This window comes from Stegodyphus dumicola, chromosome 9 (genome assembly GCF_044657685.1).
Source record: "Stegodyphus dumicola isolate Sdum_Otavi_A_Nest chromosome 9, ASM4465768v1".
NCBI classification, from domain to species: domain Eukaryota; kingdom Metazoa; phylum Arthropoda; class Arachnida; order Araneae; family Eresidae; genus Stegodyphus; species Stegodyphus dumicola.
In genome coordinates, this window is record NC_140776.1 from 1287667 (window position 1) to 1312333 (window position 24667).

The window sequence follows — 24667 nt, forward strand, 5'->3', positions numbered from 1 at the left end:
ATTGTTCTGTTTGAATGATAGGTCCAAAGAATCAGTGATTAGAAGAAAATCTGCTAAATGACTAAAGTTCGGGGAGGGGGATACGTGTTATCATCCTGACGGGAAAACAATTTAATCTTTTTTTGGTCATGGGAATTAAGGTGAGTGATAACAGAGACGGAAAGAATAATGAAAATAGAAGTTTTATATATCCGCACTGAAAGAAGTTAAAAAGGAGATGAAAACTGGTAATACGTTTTCAAAAAACTTTCATACGTGATGAGTTCATGGTAAATTCAATATTCTAGTACACCATGCGTAACTAAACAGTTAATCGATTGTCTCGAACATTCGCTCGCTTTGACCTTCATGGTCAAAGAACAATCTCGTTCCAACTAAATAAATTAATCCTAAATTACCCCGTTTGACATAACACTGTTGGTTAGGTGAAAAAGATAATAGAACTCAAAATACCAGATTTTTCACGGATTGCTGAATGTATTTCATTTCGCTAAATGCCGCCTGCCAGTGAAAATGATGGGTTTGTGTGACGTCAGACGGAGAATGAACCACGCCTACGTAGAAGCCAACTTGCAATCTTCTCTACCCCCCTCAAAAAAAAAAAAAAGAAAAAGAAAAAAAAAAGAATTTTCAGCTGATTAATGAGTGCTTTTTTATCCCTAATAAAGTCCAAATAGAGTAGAAAATATGACAATTACGATTTTAGAATTCTGGATTCGATCACTTCGCGAAAATTGTAAGATTTCAGGTAAACAGTTACTAATAATTAGGCATGAATACCATCATATACTATGAATTTAGTTTGGGATGTATGCTTAAACTTTTATTTTGTTAGTATGACTTTTGATTTTCGTTAAATTTTGGCACTGATCATTTTTTTCAGTTAATAATAAATAAAGTTTTTTAATGATAAACAAATGTGCTTTAATGTCTTTTAATACATATAACGTTTACATGCGAATTAAATGCAGAAACATGAATATTGAAACTGAAACTCGAATGACCTACGTATTTATAAAAGTTATAGAATCTTTAAAAAGAGTAACATAAGCAGGCGATCACCACATAAATGTCTGCTCTTTGGGGGTGGGGAATGCTATTTTGTGTGCGTGTATAATGGACAGCAATAGTGAAGTTTATTCCGAAAATCATACCATCATTCAGATGATTAAATGTTATTTAAGGCATGCTGCATCAAGTTGCATCGTCACACGCGAAACATTCAAATTAGTCGCGGAAGGCCCAGATCACGATTGTCGGCCAAACAATGTTCTGTAAGTGCTATAATGATAAAAGTCTGGGGAGGAAGTGGATCATGGCAAGATGTCAGCTCCACTGTGCTGCTCGGAGCAATCTTTGCGAGTCCTAAATTCTGCTGCCCGGTGCCTCTTTAAGTTCTAAAAATGTTGTCAAGTAACCTAGTGAACCGTGTAGCGATTTATCGTTGAGTTCAAACAACTAAAACGTAGGTTCGAGAAGGGTTAAAATATCCCTTATTTTACTCAAAATAAGAATAACAGTCGGCCCCCTCTCGGGCTTACAGGAAGCCTCAACTCGGGCTTTAACTCAGAATGAGAAATAAGAAACTAAACTATTCAGAGCCGGATTTACGTATAAGTTGCACAGGCTGTAGCTTAAGACCCCACTTTCTTGAGGCCATCCGCAAAAATTCTAACTGACGCATATATATATATATATATATATAAAGACTCATATGTCTCATAAAGGGAACTATATCTTAAATAGCTTAAGATCTCGTCAAATCTAAATTTGGTCTTGACTGTAATTAACTACATGAGACTTAGTCGAAGCTAAACACAATTATCTAATGTAATTGGCCTTTAAACGTAAACTAGCTGGTGAATAACAAAAGGCACGTAATAATACGGCCGAGTGTAACCGCTTCAAGAGTGACTTGGCTCGAAGGCAAACACGTGCCACTAAGGATTCCTAGCACTCTCTAACGAAGTAAGTTGAACCTTCCTCAAATACTTCTTCTCATCTGCATCCAATGGGATTCTAAAAACTCATTCTGGTAGCGAGTTGTAAGTGGAAACTAGAATTAATAGGAAAGGTTTTCCAAATTTAAATTAAAATGTACCTTACAAACTTTACGAAGTAAATACACTATACTTGCAGTATCACAAATTTATCCATTAAAATAAACTGATTTTTCAGTAATTGAAAAGTATAAGAAATAATTATACAAATTTGATATAATTAGGGAACATAATTACTAATATTTCAATCATCATTCAACGAATGTAAGTAACAAAGTGTATATCTGAGCATTGACGCTGTAAAATATTATCTTCTGATTCTTTTATTTGGGCGATTTTATAATAGTTGTTAATTCTGAATAATATATAGTTCTGTAATGTGTTTGAATTAGATATCTGACTATTTTAAAATGTTTGTGTTATAGTAAAATTTTATTTATAAGCTCCCCTGTCCCATAAGGTTTTCTCTGTTACATATCCATAAGGTTTCATTTATGATACAAACAATAGTGATAAGGGAGCTAACGGAAACTTATATTCGAAACAAAAATATATTATGTAAGGATTCTCTATGTAGATTTAGTTAAGGTTCATTCTATATGATAGCTTTCCTTATATAATATAATTTTATATTAATTTACTTTCAAGAAATTATTTCACTACTTTATATTAGATTTATTCAATAAATTATTTTACTTATTTTCAATAGATTATTTCTGTTTATTTTAGATTTGTTCAATAAATTATTTTCTACAGCAAAAGTATATCTATTCTTCACTGTTGACATTTTTTTTTTTTTTTTTTTTTTGCTAAAGATATATTTCAAAATAATTTAATTTTCAGAAAGAGATGGCATAATATACCGTAAAGAAGTTTGGAAAAATCGAATTACTCCTCCTTAAGGATAACTAACAGTAAATAAATTGAAAATAATAAGATAATTTATTTACAGTGAGATGTTAATTTTTAATTTTTGCGTCAATGCGATTTGCACCATTTACTAAAAATATAAAATACAAAGTAAATAAATGTGAAACAAGAGATTAATTTCTGCTTTCATCTTTCATGATTTTTGCTATCCCTTTTGCTTTTGTTTCTTTTTTCATTAAAACAGGTCTTTTCTTCCTTTTTTAACATAGTGCCTAAAGATAGTCAAAAGGTTTTGAAAGTTAACGCCGAATTTCGAGAAAGCAAAGATTTCATGAAAACGAAGTTATTAATCTAAAACTTAGTTAAAATTACATGTTATACGTTATTTCCGAAATGTGGAAAATTCTAATCAATTTTACGTAAAAATTACAATGCAATTAAAATAACGTCCCCAAAAAGGACTTTTTTTTAGATAATTTACTACCCTTTCAATTTAAGATTTCTCATAAGAATCTTCAGTTGCAAGTAATCATAAATGTAATGTTTTGAATGTGAAAATGATAAACATTTTCAAGAAAATACGGATTTACTTTTATTTTTAAAGTAGCCATTGCCATATTGTAAGAAATTTAATAACGTAACCGAAAAAAAGTTGCTATTGTGTTGCGACTTATCTCACTTGTCTGACAGTAACATCAGAACATGCCCACGAAATTCATCGTTGGCAAAGACAGCAAGTTTGCACCTGTCGTTGGCAAGAGCCTTGAACACTACGACTGGACACTACGACTTCGCTCAGTTCCGCCCCCAGTTTCCATGAAAAGCATTCCGGGGGACGGGACCGAGGGTCTCTTAGCCCTCTTCCTCTACAACCAACCTCTCGAGAGGACTTTCGGCTTGCCATAGGTTTATGGTGCGTCAATGCCGCAAAAACAATGCACATTTACAAACATGCATGCCTTCTCCGAGATTCGAAACCGGGCCCTTTGGTAGCGTATTAGCTACCCTAGCAACTATACGATCTGTGCGGCCCGCAAAAAAGTTTTTATTAATACAGTTTCTCAAATTTTATTGCAAATCTGATAGAACATTCTATTTTTGAATAAACTGAAAGTGCAAGCGTTGATTGTGAATTTAACAGTGCAACTTAAATTTCATATATAATTCTAGTTTGTTATCTCGCCTTTTTTTAAGTTAAGCGAATGAAAATAAATAAGTAACATTTGATATAATTAAATAAAATAAATCAATATTTTAAAAGCTTATGTAATTCACAACATTAGATTTTCATGTTCTGCTTTTGGAAGCCTAACAGAAATTAAAAATAAATAAAAATAAAGCAAAACATGCAAAAAAAATATATATATATATATAAAAAAGGGCCCATCTGGACTTACAAAAAATGTTAGCTGAAATTCAGCTAAATAACAATTAAGGTTGAAAGCATGATTGGTGCAAATTGGTTGTGTAATTAAGTTATTAAAGAAAGGAAGCAATAACTTACATTGTCCTTTTTACTGTAATAGGGTAGACGCGATATTATCTTGGAATTAGCAAAAGTTTAGATGAAAGTAAAATAATCGAAGAAAAAAGTAAATGTTTCAGATGGTCTAGAGAAGACCACCTGGCAGCTTTCAAATATAATTTGTTCAAATACTACCCTAAGAAGCTGCAAACTCTAGCAGGAAACCAAAATTATCAGGTGAAGTACCTATAATTGATGCACTGCACTCTAGATTTAAACGCTGCGAAGGCATGCTGAAATAAAGAAAGTTTTGCACTTAAATCAATAAATTGCTGAGAATATATTTTCTGTTTAATTTTATTTTTATTAAACGCACGCCGTTAGTCGATAAAACTATTTAATTTTGAGGTCGAAACGTATGTCGTTCTTCAGAAATTGATCTGGACATAACGTAAGAAGAGAATTATGTTCTTTGTTAAAAGACTGTGCACTGAGAATTGAATTTTCACAATTATTACGATACTAAAACAATAATTTTACTAGTCAGAGTTTTAAAAAATTAAGATTTATTAAGAAATAAAAGAGAAGGTATATAATTTCGGAAATCAAAACATGATCCTTGTACTTATTTTTTGAAAATACACATAGAAATATCAAATAATTCTCCAATTGTAACTGGAAATTAAAAGATAAAGTTTGCTCGGTAGAGTGGGAAACTTCTAATAGTTGAAAATTTAAAAAAAATAAACTGTTTAGTTTTCAGAAACAAGTTTCAGGTTTTACTTTTATAGGGTATTGACAAATGCGTTGTTTAAAAATCTTACCTTTGAAATATAAGCATCTCCTTTTAAATCATTCAGACATCTGGGAGTAGTTTTAACGTGTTTAAAAATCACTTTAATTATCTTCTTTGAACTTGCATTTTAAATTTCTAGATTATATAACATATTTAAGTGAATTATTTTTAAATCTATATTAATCTAAAAATAGCATCATATTAAAAATAATGAAGCTTGAGTCATTTCTCAGTTTTATTAGAATGAGAAATGCTTAAATAAAACAAATGCAAATGTAAACTAAAATTCACAAAAAATTGCATTGAATTCAATTATCGATATATCTCTCAGCAGTTTTCGATTTTAGTGAATACATATTCTGAAGAAACCCTAAAAATCTTCTAACTGATGCCATTTGCGGGGATGTTTATCAGCTAAACGAATAATTACACACATGTCTATATTTATAAAAAGTCTATTGATATTAAATTCATAAAGTTGAGTAAATATATAGATCTAAAATCTAGTTTTATTAAAATCGGTAAAAATTGTTAGATAATCTGCTTAACCATTCGTAAATTAATTCCAGAACCTCAAAAGTATAATTTGAAATAAATGAGTCTTTAAGGCGATAAAATACTTTAAAAATGAAGATCTCAGAGAAGTTTTATTCTTACCAATAAGTACGTCCTGAAAACGAGCAGGTTTATCATGACGTGCAAACAGCTATACAGACTATGTATAGTTATGATAGTTGATGTAATTTCGTATCACATCTTCAACTTTCGATGTTCGTTCAGTTCTAGTGGTTAGCTGAAAGTGACCGCGATGCCAATCCTACCTTGTGTTTTGCGCGTAATATCATTAAAACAAAACGCTGATTACGTAAGAGTTCCCGATATTACGCTTCGTCAAATATCCCTACCGTAGGGAATTTTTTGCAAATCAAGATTTATCGAATTATTTTCTAAACTGGGATACTACTACAATACAGAATCAAATATTTTACTACAATATTTTATTACAAATATTTTACTACAAATATTCCACTATAATAGCGAATCAAATGTTTTACTCTATAAAATATACTATGCGTTATTATATTTAATTGTCAGTGTTGTCTATTTACTGTACATCTTCTGTTGAAGCAATATGCAAACATATTTGGTTTTGAATTAGGAACAGGAACTTTGTTTAGGCACTAAACAAAAAGAAAATTCTGATCTTAATAAAATTGCATCCAAAGGGTAAAACAATTAAATATTACTCAGCTTCACGTTATTAAATGCGCTGTTGATAGCATACAGCGAGTAGTAGTATACAATGTTTTACTAATTTGGCAATTCCTGTGAAAAAATAACTTGATTTTGCATGTCTTACGTACCCTTAACGTTTGTCTGAAAAGTTCGGTATCACCCAATACATACACTATATGTATATTCATATATACTTACAATTGGTACAAATACAGACTGAAGCAAAGCCGGCACTTGTGTATCCAAGTAGGGATATTGGGTAACTCAGGGCCTGCTAACTGCTAAGCTTCTACCCCGGATGGAATTCCGTGGGGCTTCTGGTAGGGTCCCGTATCACCTGCTTATCGAGAGGATTTCAGCTCGCCGTGTATTTTGAATGCCCCTTTGCCGCACAGACACTGAACACCTAAACCATTTCTAGGATTGGAACCCGGGCCCTCCGGTACGCTGTCAGCGTCACTAACCACTATCTCATCTAGGCAGCATTTACAAGTGTCAATAGCTGTTCCAAATTAATTAATAATTATAAAAAATAAATATAATTACACATCAAAATAAAATATACAAAATTTTCCGGCGGCTCATAACATAAGAATTTCTGTTACACATAAAAAGAAACAGCATTCAGTATATGTTCATATTTCACATTAGAGTATTCCAAGGAAATTATTAGCTTACATTTAACTTTATTACATTATTTACATTTAACATATTAACAATTACAACATATTACATGTTATATGCCCCCTGCACATAATTTTATATTTCTGTGTTTCACACAAGTGATGTAAAAAATTAATTAATTTTCGATTACGAATAGCTCGCAAAACGTGCTCGAAGATTTTATTGTATCAAATGCTAATTGTACACAAAATGTCACAAACTGCTGTCACAAAATGTTTTAAATTAAGAGGAAGTATCTAACTAAAATGTTTAAGCACGTTAGAAAAGGGAGCTTTCTGAAGTGTTTTATAAGATGTTCAAACTATAAAATTTCAGTTAGCAAATTATATGCTGTGTCTTAATAAAAAGCAAAACGTTTAGTACCTTAGGGGAAATCCGCTGGATCATTCGACAACTAATTTACTGCAACAAATATTGTTTCTTTGCGAAAATTTCTGAAGAAAGATATAGATAGGAAGCAATTTCGAAACAAAAGCTGTTCATCTTGGGCGTAGATAAAACAACCAAGCGTCATTAAACTCATGCCTGGCTCCATTCTATTTTATGAAAGTTTTTCAAGTATGTTTTGTCGAATCTTTCTTACACAGTTTTGTATCATGTTTAACTAATTAATACAAAAGCAATATTTTTTTCCTTTAATTATTAAACAGAATACTAACTGAAATTTTGATTTGTCGAAATCATATGGAAAGTTATATTTTTATGCAATGCGAGAGGTCCGAAAGATGATAAACTTTTAAAGCATTCTTATTTTAGTGAACTACATAGAAATGAAGGAAATTGCGTTTTTTAAAACGAATTTTCTGATGCAAAATTTTCAGCTACAGTTACACCTACATAATGACATTCTATCTTGGACTTCTGAATTATCGTTACAGAAGTCAACGTCGTATTGACCTGTTGCGAATACAGTTAAATTGAATGAAAGATTACCATAGATTTCTGAAATATTCATTAAAGATGGTGCATTGTTGCAAGTTTCTTTCCTTTTACTCTCAACTTTTGGCAAAAATTTGGCAATAAACCGTTACTTTCAAATTGAATGGTCAATTTTATGTGGTCTTTGATAATAAGGTTACTTGAACACTCGGGTATTAAGAAACTCTCTAGCATCATTGGCTATCTGTAGAGACACTGCGCAACGGCATGTATGAATGATTAAAATAAAATGCTTTAAAAGACCTCTTAGTGCTATTATTGTGCTGTCAACACAAGTGGATAATAACGTGTCTGTAAGTGCTAAGATACTGATGGCTTTAAAATTCAGAATTATTGTAAGATATTCTGTATGTCTTACAAGCTCTATGTGATAAATACAACTGCACAAATTTCTTAGGATTTAAAAAAGAAAATTCTTACAATAAGAAAGTTCACTTACAATAAAATAACTAGGAAAGTCATACTATTTGGCTTTTATATAACATGCTTCATCATTCACAAGAAAGTATGCCAAGATGTAAAGAATAATAATGTACTTTTTCTATATAACAAACTAATATAACAGTTATTGACTAATATAACTTTTCAGAATATATTTTTTCTGAATATACTTTTTTACTTCGTTGTATGAAGTCAAAAGGAAGTATTGTAATCGCGAAAAACTTCAGGCATCATATTTCAACGAAAATATTCATTTGGACCGTTATCGAATGCAATTTAACGATATTTTTGCGTGACATCCGTACGTAAGGACAGAATAAAGGACTCTTTTTCCCCCAAAAAATTATAAAACTGATTTAAAATGAGTCATGAAAAGAAATTTCCGTGGCGTTTGTACGTACGTACGTATCTCGCATAACGCAAAAACGAGTAGCCTCAGAACGTTGAACTTTTGTATATAGGACTTATAACATGTAGATATATATATATACCACTCTGTTACTCGGCTCAGTGATCTCAGTTTCTTTATTCTTATATGTTTGTAAATTGTACATTTTTTGGTTTAAAAATGATTGAATTATGTTGTTCTGGTTAAGATTTTTATGCCTATAGTTATCCTGTATGCAATAATTGTGGAATTATCAACAATTTAAAAGTTTTTTAAATTGAGGCTAAGCCTAATTTTTGATTACCATGGCCGCCATGTTTGTTTACATTTGAAACTTAGAAGAATAATGGATTTGTTGCCAGTCTAGAGAAACTAAGCTTCGCAACAACAAAGTAATGTCTTCTTTTATTATTGCGAATTAATTTATGCTTAATTCATTTTGGAATTATCATTTAAATTATTAGCTTGTTTTTGCGTTGAAACTGTAATTTTAATTGTATTTTTTTTAATTAATTAACTCTACTTTGTGTTTTATGTTTTTCTATATCTTTCAAATTTCGAGGAAAATATTTTGAATTTTTATGTATTTTTTCCCTTGCCGCGAAGTGAGAATTAGTAGTAGCACATGCGCATTAAGTAAGCAGCTCTGAATCGTCTATGAAAAACTGTTTCTTTTTATTTGTTTAGTTTCTTTTATATATCGTTTTAGATTTATTATAGTATTTGAATAGAACTTGTGGTAAGTCTTCAGATGATATAATTTTTGTGCACTCTGAGTTATAAAATGAATGAGATGTAATGCTGTTAAATGTCGCTATGGTAAATAAATATAGTGAACTTTAAAGAGTGTATTTATTCTATTGTGGTTTATGCGCTATCCACGAAGTAGATTTAATTCAAAATCCGTTAAATGTTAATTCAATATGTTGAAATGAAATGAAGGAAAATTACGTATAACTTAATATTCGGTACAAGAAAGTCATGTGGTGTACACATCAGTTTTTTTTTTTTTTTCATTAACAGAAAAAAAATTAATGAGCAAAATCAAACTAAGTAAGTGCTTTTCCTAATCACAATATAGAAAGGGATTAACACCACTTTCAGAAAAAATACACTAGTGCCATACTTTTTTCCCTGAAGCGAGGATAAATATAAAAATTAATACTAATGCCCAATTTTCTCTTTTTGTTATTTATTACAGTTATGGTTTCTGAGTTACTAGTAAGACTGTAAAAAAATGAAATCGAACATCTCAATGTTCTACAAAACATAAATCGACGGAAATATTAAGCACAGACAACGCTGATGGAACGGGACAGCTTCCGTCCTAATGCGGCCTAATAAGCGCCAATAGGAATTAAGTGCCACTCCACCACTTGATCAATTTACAATGTTGCGACCTCACAGAGCAAGGGCAGACAAGGCGGTACCAGTACGATCCCTGCCGAGCCTTACTCTGTCCCGAGAGCCCTCAGGCCCTCTGTGAAGTTTGTTATTATGCCCCCGTGGTTGAGAATGCCTAGGCAAAGAATCTGTAAGGTCTTACAGTGTATCTTACAGATTCTTTGCCAGTACTTCCCAGGCATTCGCCTGAGTCAAACTCCGGGGGAGGGGGAAGCAAGCACAGACAGCTTTGAATCGGTAAAGTGTTAAAAGCGGAAGTTTTTTGTTAGTTATAGCTGTAGATTGGTGCCAACAAGCGTTTTCTCTTTCTCAGGGTGCAGACATATGGGAATTCAATATAAGTGAATTAGAACTCACGTGTGGTAGACTGCGCATATTTAGCTTTGTTCTTTTGGCGCGAGTTCTAATATAATTGATTGCGTATGGAAAGATTGCGGACATATAGCATTATTGTGAATAGTGGTGAAATTATTAAAAGTATAGCGTAGCTAGTGCTTGTTTTGGGTTATACGTAAAATATTTCAACCCCAAAATGGCTACTAAAAAAGTAAAGATGATTTAGGGTGGCGTCCTTTTAGCGATGAATGGACGTGGAAATATTTTTTTTTTTTGCAATTATAAAAGATAAACCAGTGTGTCTCATCTGCAATGAAGCTGCAACAGTTTTCAAAGAGTATAAAATTTCCCGTCATTTCACATTTAAGCATAAGAATTCCGATTACGAAACAATGTCCGAATATGAAAGAGAAAAAAGGCAGAAAGATTTTGTAAAAAATTATCAGGCCGACAAAATTTTTTCAAGAAGGTAAACAGTATCCAAGAAGCAGATACAAATGCAAGTAACATTTTAGCATACAGTATTGCTAAAAGTAATAAAGCTCTCAGTGATGGAGAGTTCGCTAAAGAATGCGTGATCCAAATTTGTAATGTTTTATGTCCAGACAAGAAAAATAATTTTGAGACTGTAAGCTTATCTCGAAAAACGGTAACTTCTAGAATCAAATACATCGATAAAAATTTGACATGATAACTTAAGTCAAAAATTGGCCAGTTTAAATTTTGCTCCATAGCTATGGATGAAAGCACTGATATAAATGATACTGCTCAGTTAGTATTATTTATAAGAGATGTTGATGAGAACTTTGAATTTACCAAGGAGCTGGCGTACATGCGTTCTTTAAACGGAACTAAAATGGGATGTGATACTTTTCGTGAATTTCAGGAAGGGCTTTTAACTTTGAAAGTGCTTATAACAAATATATGTAATATTACCACCAATGGAACACTAAATTTGACAGGAAAAAAAATCTGGATTTCTTGGTCTCTTTAATCAAAACAATCCCGGAACAATGTTGTTTTTCTATATTGTGTTATACATCAAGATGCTCTGTGTAAATCGCATTGATTATGAAAACCGTGCTTAATGCAGTCGTGAAGCTTACAAATACTATTCGATCTCGTGCGCTTACTTACAGGCAGTTTCGAGACATTCTTCAGTCCGTGCAATCTGAATACTCTGATGTACTGTATTACACGAAAGTAAGGTGGATTATTGCAGGATGTGTTTTGGAGCGAGTTTAGCAGCTGAAAGGCGACACTGTGTCATTTTTCATGAGGGACGACATTGTGTCGTACTTCCATGAGAAACAGTGTTCTGGGGAGTGCGGAATGTTAGAAGGTACAGAATGGCTTTCGGACTTTGCATTTTTCATAGAATGAGCAACTTGAATATCAAGATGCAAGGGAAAAATCAATTTATCGACGATATGTGGGCCCATCTCAAAGCTTTTAAACTGAAACTTAATCTATTTGCTGGGCAGTTAGCTAAGAACGACTTGTCTCATTTCGCGAGGTTTAATTTAATATCATCAGTAAATGAAGAGAAGCTTAGGAATTATTTAGATGGCTTGAAAAAACTGCATTTTGAGTTCGAACGCAGATTTCAAGATCTTAGTCAGAACTGGGTATTTTTACCATGCCTTTCAACGTAAAGCGTTTCAACGTTTCTGAAGCAGTGAGGTCGGATTTGCACCTTGAATTAACTGAGTTGCGATCTGACAATCGCCTCAAGCAGTTGTTTCTAAATATGCCAAACTTAGAGTTTTACAAATCATTATCGAAAGTAAGTTTCCTAAATTTAATATCCCCCGCCCAGATAATCACTGCTATGTTTGCTTTGTCTTATATAATGAACAAGTGTTTTCAACTATGAAACTTAGAAAGAATTATTTCAGAAGTAGACTGACAGTTGAGCATTTAGCCTCGTTCCTTAGAATTAATGTATCTCAGTTCGAACCTCAATATAAAGAAATTTCTAAAATTGAAATCGCAGTTTCATTCATTTCATTAACATATTTCAATTGTAATACATGTATAGAAAAAATTATCTTGGCCCGCCAGACTTTTTGTTTTCGATTTTGGCCCCGTGACGGAAAACGTTTGCCCATCCCTGCTTTATACATACTTGTATTACATCCATTATTTAGTCGTAGCATATGCAGATACCTTATAATTATAATTTCGGCAGTATAAGTTTGGTGAGTAATATATTTAGAAAGATAAATGGAACTGATATTATTTTACATGGTTATACCCTATATAATCATGTTTCTCTGCACAGCAGATGTTCTATTTCTTGAAAGAAAAAAAAGAAAACTAATTTCATTTCTCGTAAATTAAAAGAATTTGGACTGACGCTGATAAAATTTAATATCTTTGTCCATTAAAAATCGGTTATTATCCTATTCGTTTTTCTTTCTTGTATTGTTTCCTTGTTAAGAAGTACCAAGATAAGGAAACCAATGAAAATTATATTAAATTGGAATTTTCAGTCTGATACCTTCAGATTACAGCCTGAAAGCAAAAATTATGATATTATTTTTATTAAAATAAATTACGATTATTTATTAAAATAAATTATGATAATAAGCAAAAATTATAATGAAAAAGTATTTTTAATAAATTAAAAAACTTGAATACCACAAAATTAAAAGAAATTTCAGGTTGACCTCAGAATATATATATTTTTTCAGTTTATAACCTGAAACAATATTAAACTAAGTAGTTACGATAGGCTTGCTTGTCTAAAAATTAGAGGATCAGAAATTATTGGATATAAAAACAAAAATTAAAATATTGAATATAAAAATGTTATATTTAAAAAATGTTGTTAAAAAGGCATAACCAAATGATAGGAAAAATTTCCTATGGTTATTATTTCATCGTAAATTAGCCCCTCGTGGGAATGTGCACATTTTTAACAAAGAAAAAACTTAATTATCCAAGACTTTCTTCTTCAAGACTTAATTATTCTCTTCTCTTATTTCAGCGGATCTTGCATGAAGCTTCCAACAAATTTCCTATTTTTCCAAGACATCAAATCCGCGAAATATAATAAACACATCGAAAATTTCTCCTTGAGATGTTCAATAAGCATTAATCGATTGACAATACTTTATTTTTTTAGTCAATCTTTTTTTGATTTTTAACTCAGTAAAATTTCCAGCAATATTACATTTTTATTTGTATTTAAAATTTATATGGAAAACTGTAAATACCGTAACACAGTCGATTTTCAGGGAAATATTTTTCCCTATTCTAGGGGAAGAATTAACCCCTCAAGCGGAAAAGTTTTTCTAAAAATATCCGACAGTATTAAAAGGTTCCGAGATTGAAACGTTACCAAGACAACAGTAACGGTACATAAGCATAATTTGTAACCGGGGCAATTACTTTGCCTCAGTTGGTTGAAAATATCGGTATTATGGTGGTATTAATCATGCTCATCGGTGTTTTTCTGAAAGGTGCATGACAAAGAAAAAGAAAAGGGCTGATATTTAAAAATAGGAAACAGATTTACTCTATATAAAGCCTTAAAAAACACCAGTTTTAACATGTACTTGGATCTATTTGCACATACCCATATTTTTCTATCTACTATGTTTTGCATAAATGAATCGATCTTTTGCAATAAGCGCCATCATTTCGAAACGTATGTTTTTCATGCAACTTCAAATTAGATCTGAAATAAATTGTTAAACAATAAGATTTATTTTGTAACAAGAATGATTTTAAAAATACTTTTCAACATTAAATAAAATTCAACTTTTGTGTTTTGAGAGAGAAAGTCATAAGTGAAAGAAGTGCATGCTTTCCGATAAAACAGGCCACAAGCGGCCAAATGATAAAGTCGTTGAACACTGGAAGTTTTATCTAAGTTCGATTCCAGAGGCGTTTTCATGTTTTTTCACAAGTGTAAAGTCTGTATGAGCCAGTTATTCTTAAAACTCCTCCACGAAGGCACCCCTCACCTTAGGAAGGTAGCCCTAATGCGCTTTTTTATAATCAAATAAACCAGACCAAACCAACTATAAATCAAACATAAATCTAAAAGTGAATTTCATCTAATTTCAAATTGCCATGCTTGTATTAGATCGATTATTAAACAAGTACGTACAGATACAGATTAAATGGTTTTGTTGCACTAGAAAAGCAATTAATCTGTTTTAGTTTTATTATTTGCATTACATAAGAGTTTTTAAAAGACGGCTACAGGCTTTAATTTCTTTGCTATTATTCCCGGACAAGTATTTTAAAATCTTAATACAGTGGGTGAAAGTGTTCTATAAAAATTCAACATTTTACATAGTCCTCGTAGAGTAAGAATCATAGTTGTAAACTACTAACTATGCTTTATTTAATTAAATAAAATAATTTTGAAACTTTAATACAGTGAATGAAAGGGTTCTCTAAGAATTTAACATTTTACATAATCCTCGTAGAGTGACAATTATACTTAAACGTTTAATATAATTGTTACGGATTTTGTATTTATTTAGCTATTTTTAGTAGAATTTGTAATTAAAATTGTTTCATATTCCTGTGCAATGTGGCACGAGACTTATTTGAAGAGAAAGCTACGCCGAAAAAGTTAAAATACAGGTGGCACGCGCATTTAACATTTTAATAAATTGATATCTCGTAGTTGTACTCTTTTGCTATCCAGAAAAATCCAGAAAATGCCAGAATGTTCTCATGCAGGATTAAAAAGCTTAAAAAAGCCGAAGAAAAACATCTCAATTCAGTTGTTTACTTAGTGCTGTTATTGAATGTAGCGAATTCACGGTGAGATCGGATTAGCTTTCTCAGTGTTTTGAATTCAGTTCTATTCAACGTTTTTGTAGTTTAAAATATAACTACTGTGAGATATTGCGATACTGTAAGAATATCTCTGAGGAAATTTCACTATTTTGTTTTATTTCTTGGGAAACGTTAATAAATTTTGTTCACTTTTCATCGGACTTGTGCATTCAATTCATTACGAACCCGTACGCACGCAACAATATTTTAAAATTTTGATACAATAAGTGAAAGGGTTCTGTAAGAATTTAACATTTCACATAATCCTCATAGAGTGACAATTATACTTGCAAAATAGTGCTTGTGCTTTATTTAATTACGTATATAACGTTCTGTTTTTTAAACTGCAAAATCTGTAGAGAATGCGTAATTAACATTTCGCAAGAACAGGTATAATTTTAATATCTAATGTGGCCTTGTATGATGATATAATACAGAATGACTGAACGAGGCTCACAAATTACAAATTTACTCAAAAATTACATAGTTACTTATACGTTACATATATTTTATTTAAACTCTTGTTTCTCAATGCGAGAAACATACATATATTTATGCAGATTCTTCATAACTTAATTTCTTTAAATATAATACAGAGCGGTAATATTTGGTGGCAACAATTTGAAAAATGAAATAACGCTTGTAGTGAATCAACGCAAAATGCCAAAACGAAACTAATAGTCCTTTTGGGCAAATTGCCTCTTTGGACTAAAAACTGAACAATGTATGCTGACACTTAACCCTGCATTGGGAATTCTAAACATACGCTGCTATGCTGCTGTTAAAAATTTTGTAATTTTGCTGTGGAGGTCGTACAGAAAATGGCGCTTAATATTAAAGCTAGCAGGAGTGAGTGCAACAGCAAACTGGTAGACTCAGCGACAGCGTAAAAAACCCTAACAAATCCTTTTGGACGATCGTTAAAAATCTGAACTGATAGAAATTTCTTTTTTTATATATACTTTTATTATTTATTTTCAAAATTTGTTCTACTTGGGAAGTTTTCGAAATTTCTTTATTTTTAAGTAAGTTAATTAGTAGTTAATTAAACAGAGTAGAATTTCCGTAAGTCTGAAAATTCAATATTTAGTGTCAATACGTTTGAATTACAAAGTGTAACTAGCAGAAATTTTTTGCAGGTGGCATCCTTTATATTTCAGAGAGAAAATAAATACAAAGTAGCTGAGAAGCTCATCAGATGAGCGGTCTGAGGCCAAAACAAAAGTTGTAAGTTCTATGTACACCAGAAAAGAATTTTTTTTTTTTTTTTTTTTTTTTTTTTTTGCAAACCAGGAAACAAAAGGTTTGACACTTCAGATTAATATGTATACGTACGACGTCATGATTTAAATTCAATGTAATATAACAACTTTTTATGAGTATCAATAGAAGAAATAACGTGGAAATAATATATCGTCTCAATTATCTTAACCTGAAACAAAAAAGGTGTCAACAGCAGCTATTTATTTAAAATGCCTGATATGAAAGAAAAAATTTTCGACATGCAAAGACGTCACATGCAGTCGCGTGCTTTCTTCAACATCAGAATACGGCATTATATAATAATAACATATTTAATGTTTGGGAATATTACTTTTACTTCATATTTCGTAAAACTTACAAAATATGAAATTACAGTGGCAGCACTTTTTGAAATAAAGGCATTTTTATCTCAAGCGACTCCCAAAACTGTTGCCACTCGGAAAAATCAACGTGAAAATTAGTATTTTTAGAATTTTTATTGTTATCTCGGCTGAATAAAGTGGTATAAAGATCAGAATGTTCGAAATGGTTTATCACGAATTTTCGAAATCTGAGGGTACCTCTATCGAAACTCAGCTCCTCGCCGTTCCGGAGGCGATGATGCCACAAACAAACAAGCAGGCAGAGGCACAAAGATTTTATTGGAATTATCTCTTTTTCGTCATTATTATTACTGTTCATGTAATATATTGCTATAACTATTCAGTAAATTAAAAATTTATTTAAAACATTTTTGTTTGTTAAACTTTGGCATTTAAAAAAAAATTTTGGTCCTTCACTTGCTTTGAGAGTATGTATACAACCCGCATGAAGTTTGGATTGAGACCACTGCCATACAGCACTTGAATTTCAGAAAGAAGATTTAAACACATTAGCTAATGACATTTAATGTGCAGAAAAGATATATTTGAAAATTAATTTCTTATCTTAATTATTTCCTAGCTTAATACGTTTTGTTAAATTAGTACATCATTTCGCGATAGTTCTGTTACAGTATTCTCATTTGATAATCAACCTACAGTGGAAGAGTTATATCGACATACATGATGGAGAAATTACAAATTATTCGATGCAATGACCTAAACATAAATAAGCCTTAATTAAAAAAATAAAAAGGCTATTGAAAAGTTATAATACGAAATTTAAAAATTACTATGCGTGTCAGCAGACAATTCTGGAATACATTTACTTGTTATCTGAAAAAATAAAAGCATTGGAAGAGTATAAGATATGTACGTGTGTTTAGCAGAATATTATTGGAAGTGTGTGGTTTCCATGTCAAAATTGAAGAAAGTTTTAAGGCTTAAACGAGAAGTTGTAAGTGTCTGCAAGATGGATTTATTTCTCGCAGTCCTTATAATTTACTTCTGATGAAAATATAATAAAAGGGTTATAATTTTAAGATATTTTCAGGCAATATTCCAGTTTCGGTAAATATCTATTTGAATTTTTCAGCTCTCAGTGTTGTTTTCGATGATTTATTCGAAAACATTTTAATTTAAATCTACTTAATTCTTTTCAAGGTAAACAGGTTTTTTCTTTTCATACAATCGAACGACATCATCTACTTAATTCTTTTCAAGGTAAACAGGTTTTTTTCTTTTCATACAATCGAACGACATTCATCAATCGAACGACTAATACATAACCACTGTTTGAAAATACATTATTCTATAAAATAAGTAAAATTTAATTCGTTTTACATTTTAGAGCGTTTTTTGTTATAAACATAAGTTTTTATATTACCTTTTAACAAAATACTTTTCTCAACAGATAATTGCAGCCATGTAACAAATTGTTAGGTATAAAATTTTATTTTAACTTTAACACATTGTTAGATATGACGCTTTCATTTCATTCACTTTAACATTCTAATAAGTTATTCATCCATTTCGGAATGTTAATTCTCGAAAATGAAAATTTCCATTTTACTTCATCGTACAGAGTATGGCAATAAAGTTCAGTGAATGTGCGAGTAAGTGAAAGATTCTTGTTTAACTCAGGGAAAACATTTTACATTCCTTCGAAGAAATGTCTATCGTTTGCTATGCACTTTTGACAACAATCGAGTAGTTCCTGAAAAGCGTACAAAGTCTTCTTCGATATCGTATGGAAAACCACATCACATGGCCTTGAATGTCAGGAAAATCCAAAAATTGTGCTTCTTTCAGGCGCGGGAATAGAAATAAAATCTTTTGGAGCAAGATAAAGAGAGTACGTTGATGATAGAGAGCTACAACTCTTTTAAAGGCCATTGACTGTTTCACAATGAGAACAGAATGTGGTCGGGCAAATATCATGGACAAAGAGCCAAAAGCCAACTTCGGAGCTGTCTGGATGTACACGAGGGATTCTTTGTACCATATTTGTCAGAATATCTTTGTTCATGTTAGCATTCATTTTTGCTATTTCTGGTTAACACCCTCTTCATTTTTGTTAATATTTTATTCACTACGGAAACTCGAATGCCTACCGCTTTCGAGTAGCGTCTTCAATGGACTCTCTTCTATACCGAAAGCTAAATAAATGCATTTTAAAGGTACGGCTTCATCTCCATAAACTTGCTTCAGCATGTCATGACTTTCTCTTGCAGATTTACCAGGACAAACATAATTTAAAATTTAATCGCTGCTCTATTTTACAGCTACTGTTTACACCTTTGCACGCGGGAGTGTCATTAACAGAAATCCATACTGCTTATTCCTAGACATGTTGAAACACATTATGGAGTACCTTTTCTGCGTTTTTTTTTGTAAGCTTATTTACGCGTGTTCCCATTCATAAATTTTTATCTAAGATTTCGACTATACGTAAAGCAATCAGAATTCATTTTCGTTTATTACTATTAATTACTTTATTTTAAATTTATAAAGATTCATTTATAAAGGTATATTCACTGGGAATATATATGATATATTTTCATTGGGAATATAACTGATATGTATAGATATGTAAGATGTAACAAAATACGATGGCTGTTTTGAAAAATAATTGACGACCTTGGAATTAACATTCTAAATTTGGTGATCTCCCCAGGGTTCATCTTTTCTCCCAGGTTCCAGATTTTTGTGTTACGTAACGTTTTAATGCAGATAATGGATATTTTCCCACTCCCAACTTTCTTCCTACGAAGTACAGCGGCACTCTTCGAGCCCACCAGCGGCCGAGCGGTAAAGACGCTGAACACTGGTAGTTTGGTTGGAGGTTCGAATCCCGCGAACGGGCTGGCTGCGTGGGTGTTTTCGTGGTTTTCCCCATGTGTAACGTGTATACGAGCCAGTTCCCCTTAGAAAGTCCTCCACGAAGGCAACCCTTCCTTTAGGCAGATAGCCCTCATGTGCTTTGCCATAACTGAATAATCCAATCCAATCCAGGGACACTCTCCCTTTTTTACTTCCTTGTGCGAAGTAAAAAGGAAGTATTGTAATCGCGAAAAGTTTCAGGCAGCATATTTCAACGAAAATATCCATTTTGACCGCTATCGAATGCAATTTAACGATGTCTTTGCGTGATATCTGTACGTAAGGACAGAATAAAATACTCTTTTCCTTCATAAAAATTATAAAACTGCTTTAAAATTAATTCTAAAGAGAATTTTTTGTGCCGTCTGTACGAACGTATGTACGTACGTGCGTGCGTACGTACGTATGTACGTTCTTGCGTACGTACGTATCTCGCATAACTCAAAAACGAGTAGCCTCAGAACGTTGAAATTTTGTATATAGGACTGCTATAACATGTAGATGTGCACCTCGTATTTTGGTTGCAATCGGCAGCACCAAACGTATATAAATATATTTATATATATAATTATATATAAATATATTTATATACGTTATTTATATACCACTCTGTTACCCGGCTCAATGATCTCAGTTTCTTTACTCTTATATGTTGGTAAATTGTGCATTTTTTGCTTTAAAAATGATTGAATTATGTTGTTTTTATCTTCCGGTTAAGGATTTTATGCCTTTAGTAAATCTGTGTGGAATATTTTTAGAATTATCAGCAATTTTAAAGTGGTTTAATTGCCGCTAAGCCTTTTTTAATGGCGGCCATTGATGTTTACATTTGAAACAGGAGACTAGTGGATTTGTTGCCAATCTAGAGCAACTTAGCTTCGCAACAACAAAGATAACGCCTTCATTTATTATTTAAATCATGCTTAATCCGTTCTGGAATTTTTTTGAGGAAATAAGCGTTTAAGATTTACTTCGTAATTTTTAATATAGATATTTTGAGTTCTTATATATTTTTGCCTTCTCGCGAAGTGAGAACTGAATTAATTAAATGAGAAATACTCAATCGTCTGTGAAAAACTGTTTCTTTTTTGTTTTGTTTGCTTAATTTCTTTTATACATCATTCTAGCTTTATTATAGTATTTGAATAGAACATGTGGCAACGATTAGATAATTCTATACTTTAAATGATACAAATTTTGTGCATTATGAGTTATAATATGAACGAAATATATAAGTTAACTGTTATATAATTATTGGATTATATAACAGTTAACTTAGTTTCCGTTATAAAATTATTATATAAGTTAACTGTTATATAATAATTAATACTGTTAAGTGAATCTAGCACCAAAGTGTCGCTATCGTAAACAAGTGCTAGAGTTAATTTTAAAGAATGCATTTATTCTATTGTGGTTTATGCGCTGTCGGCGAAGTAGATTTAATTCAATCCAATAAGTTTAAATGAAATGCAAGAAAAAATGCGTATAATTTAATATTCCAATACAAGGAAGTCATGTGGTGTACACATCAAATTTTTTGTATATGCTCTCCTGCTGGCAAGACGCTTTTCATCTGTGCTGCTGCCGCTTACTTGCTTAAGATGACGTCATACTTCAAAAGGGGAGTTATTCTATTCAAATATTATTAAGAAATATCTTGTCTGAAAAAGGATGTTTTGCTCTACGTAAAAAAAGAAAGATTGTGATTCTTCAACCTCTGTTGTGATAAATGTGTCATAATGCTTTTCCACTCAGCCCAACCTTCAAGCCACTACGGCAATGGTTCCCAATCGGTGGTACGCGTATCACTGGTGGTACGCAAGAGAAAAATAGGTGGTACGCAAAGAAGCAAAGTATTTTTAACTGTTAAATTCAAAAATTAAAACCCCAACACCCTGATTGAGTTCTTTCTCTAACACTCATAAATTTATACGATCTGAGCTTTGTTCAAGAGTGGTTGGATATAGTAGTACTTTGTAGTGGTGGTACTAAAGGTTTTCGATTTTTGTTTAGTTGGTACGCGTTAGTCAAAAGGTTGAGAACCGCTGCTCTACTGTCTTGTCAGCCATCTACGCAGTATCGTAAACTGTTAAAGTTTCAGTGTCTTCATCTACGCATTTTAAATTCATTACGTATATATATTACTAGGGAGATTTAAAAAAAAAAGAACACACGATATGCATTGTCACTGCATTTTGAATTAACAGGAAAATTCAGAATGACTCTAGTGCAGAAGCTGCCGGAACAGTTTCAAAATAAAACAGTTACAAAAATCAGTCGCTAAGGAATTTTAGAGTATATTAATAGTACACAAAAAGCAAATGAATAATCACATCTTCATTAATGATACATTACTCTTTCAAAGTAATAAATAAAATAATATATACCGTTATCAAAAAGTAGTAAAATGAAAAGAAACATTCCGATAGGGGATATCTCACATTAATTACTGTAGGTAGTGATTTAAATGACGAGACGAATAAAAGTGTTTATGGAACGAGTAAAATAATGACAAGGAATTACAGATGAGAATGAATTATGCGAATTATTAGAATATTTTAGCCAACCCTTATTGAATAATAACGAAGAAATAAATAATCCTGAAGAGTTAGATTATGATCTTTATTGCTCGACACTGAGAGATGGTGAATAAGAAAATTATTGTCAACTATCGAGTATAGTTTTACGAAATGGATAATGAAAGAAGATATAACAAAAAGAAGAATGAAGTCGTTAGTGCAGAGACACTTATTACTTTAGAAAGTGATTAGCTCGAACTGTTGCAAGAAACAAAAGAAGTCACAGTTAACGCAACTGCAGCGAGTAAAAATATAAAATAGTAACATTAGGTTACTATTTTATATTTATAGTCATTTCAGGTAGGATATGTAACACAGAAATATGTATAAATAATAAGATAAAAACAGAATTAAGTAAATGTATTCTACAAACCATTTTCATAGTGCATCTATTACGGGTAAATTTAGGAAAAGATGTCATTATATTCCTAACAAAACTGAGTAAAAAAGCAAACATCGCGATTCAGTCTTAAAAATAATAATTATACGATTGTGTTCAGTTACCGTAATAATTTTGCCTAGGCAATTATGGATTCTAAAAATTAAATATTACTAATAAATATACTTGTTTCGTATTATAAAGTATTTTCTCCCTCCTTTCTGCATGCCTTCGTGCATGATGGCACATTCGACGCGTAATCGAGAGGTCCAGTTTTGAGTCCCGACGAGGGTATTGCTCATTTTTCATGTCTCCCGTATAAAGAAAAAAAACCTTATAAATATACAACATCATATTCAAATTTGGAAATTTGTTCACATAGCCATCATCAGACAAGAAACGTTCTCATTTCCTACATTTCTTTAAAGTTCTTTCATCTCATGAACAGAAGAGTGAAGAGTTCATTCCAACTCTTCAAAGTTCTCATCTGTCAAGAAACTTCGTGTGCAAAGTACGGGAACTTTTATTATTTGATTTTATCGACGTATATAAACTATATCATATTTGAAATATCCCCCTTTGCTTTCCACATTAATGGAAGCAGAGCTGCAGGGCTGTTCTGAAAGGCTCTTAAACCCCTTTTTCGCTCCTGACATTTTTCCCATTTCCCAAATGCTGTTTAATTACTAATTAAGTCACCAATACGAGTATAATTTTTGGATCGGTTTATTTAATTTAGGCAAAGCACTCGAGGGCTACCTGCCTAAGGGTACTAATGCCTTCGTGGAGGACGTTTTAAGGGAAAATGGCTCGTATACGTGTTACACATGGGGAAAAAACCCGAAAACGCTCATGCAGCCAGCCCGTGATTTTTTGAAATAGAATAAAGTCACATGAGGTCAGTTCAGAAAAAATATAAAGGATATTAAAATACGCGACTTAACTGCAGGTCTGAAGTTTACGATGATGTGCGGTAGTGCATTGTCACGATGAAAATTTCATTTCACGTTCTTCCAACAGTTGTAACTGGATAAGATCTCGATGGTGTCTCTATGATCATAATAGGCTCATGTTTTGATTTTGGATCCGCCTTTTAAAGGACTTTTTTTGGAGGGATAGGGAGTATTCTGTTTGCGGTTATTCTTTTATCGTACACTCTTCGGTCTGCAACTCCGTATCAGGTCATATACATAAACTCACGGCCTATCGCTCTTACGCATCCATCTGTGGAGAAACATCATGAGACGAATTAAAAAACGCTCAGCAGTTAAATATATTAGGACAACTTTTCATTTGTCTTGTTCAAATTCTCGATTTAAATCAGGTGAACAGATGCTTTTGCCAAGTTTAACTTTTCAGCAATCATTGTCGTCGATCACGCTGAATACAAGACAGCGCAAAAGCGATGCTTTTGTGGACGCGCATTATTCAGTTTCGAGTCCCTATCTCGGCTACTTTTATGACAGTTTTCATCCTTTTCCCCATTTCTAACATGAAAGTACGAGCCAGTTTTGCTTAAAATGTTCTCCACGAAGGCATTTATTTCTTTCGTCAGATAGCGCTCGTATGCTTTGCTAATCCAAATAGCCTACCATAGCCCAACAGCTTTCCTTCGAGAGGTTTGGCTTCATTAAACATACTGATAGCAATATAATGAATTGCTCATACACCTATTTCAATTTTTATGAAGTTTGTTTCCATTCTTTGTAAGCTTTCCTAGAATTTTCGCGTTAACCGTTGCTCCATTAGCATACTGTTCTCCATCTTAAAACTTCCCTTAGGCAGTCAGCCTTTGAGTGCTCTGCCGTAATTAAATAAACTAAATAGGAGGGAAGTAAGACT

The 24667-nt window shown here is 32.1% G+C and overlaps 1 protein-coding gene across 1 annotated transcript in view; it reads right to left on the reverse strand.

The window, feature by feature from the left end:
- The window catches only part of LOC118193624 (uncharacterized), a 188019-nt gene extending 182096 nt beyond the window's left edge, over positions 1-5923 (reverse strand). Inside the window, exon 1 of the mRNA XM_085823169.1 lies at positions 5789-5923. Coding sequence (XP_085679295.1) covers positions 5789-5824 — 36 coding nt within the window. The 5' untranslated portion in view covers positions 5825-5923. The remainder of the gene's footprint in view (positions 1-5788) is intronic.
- Between the last annotated feature and the right edge of the window lie 18744 nt (positions 5924-24667).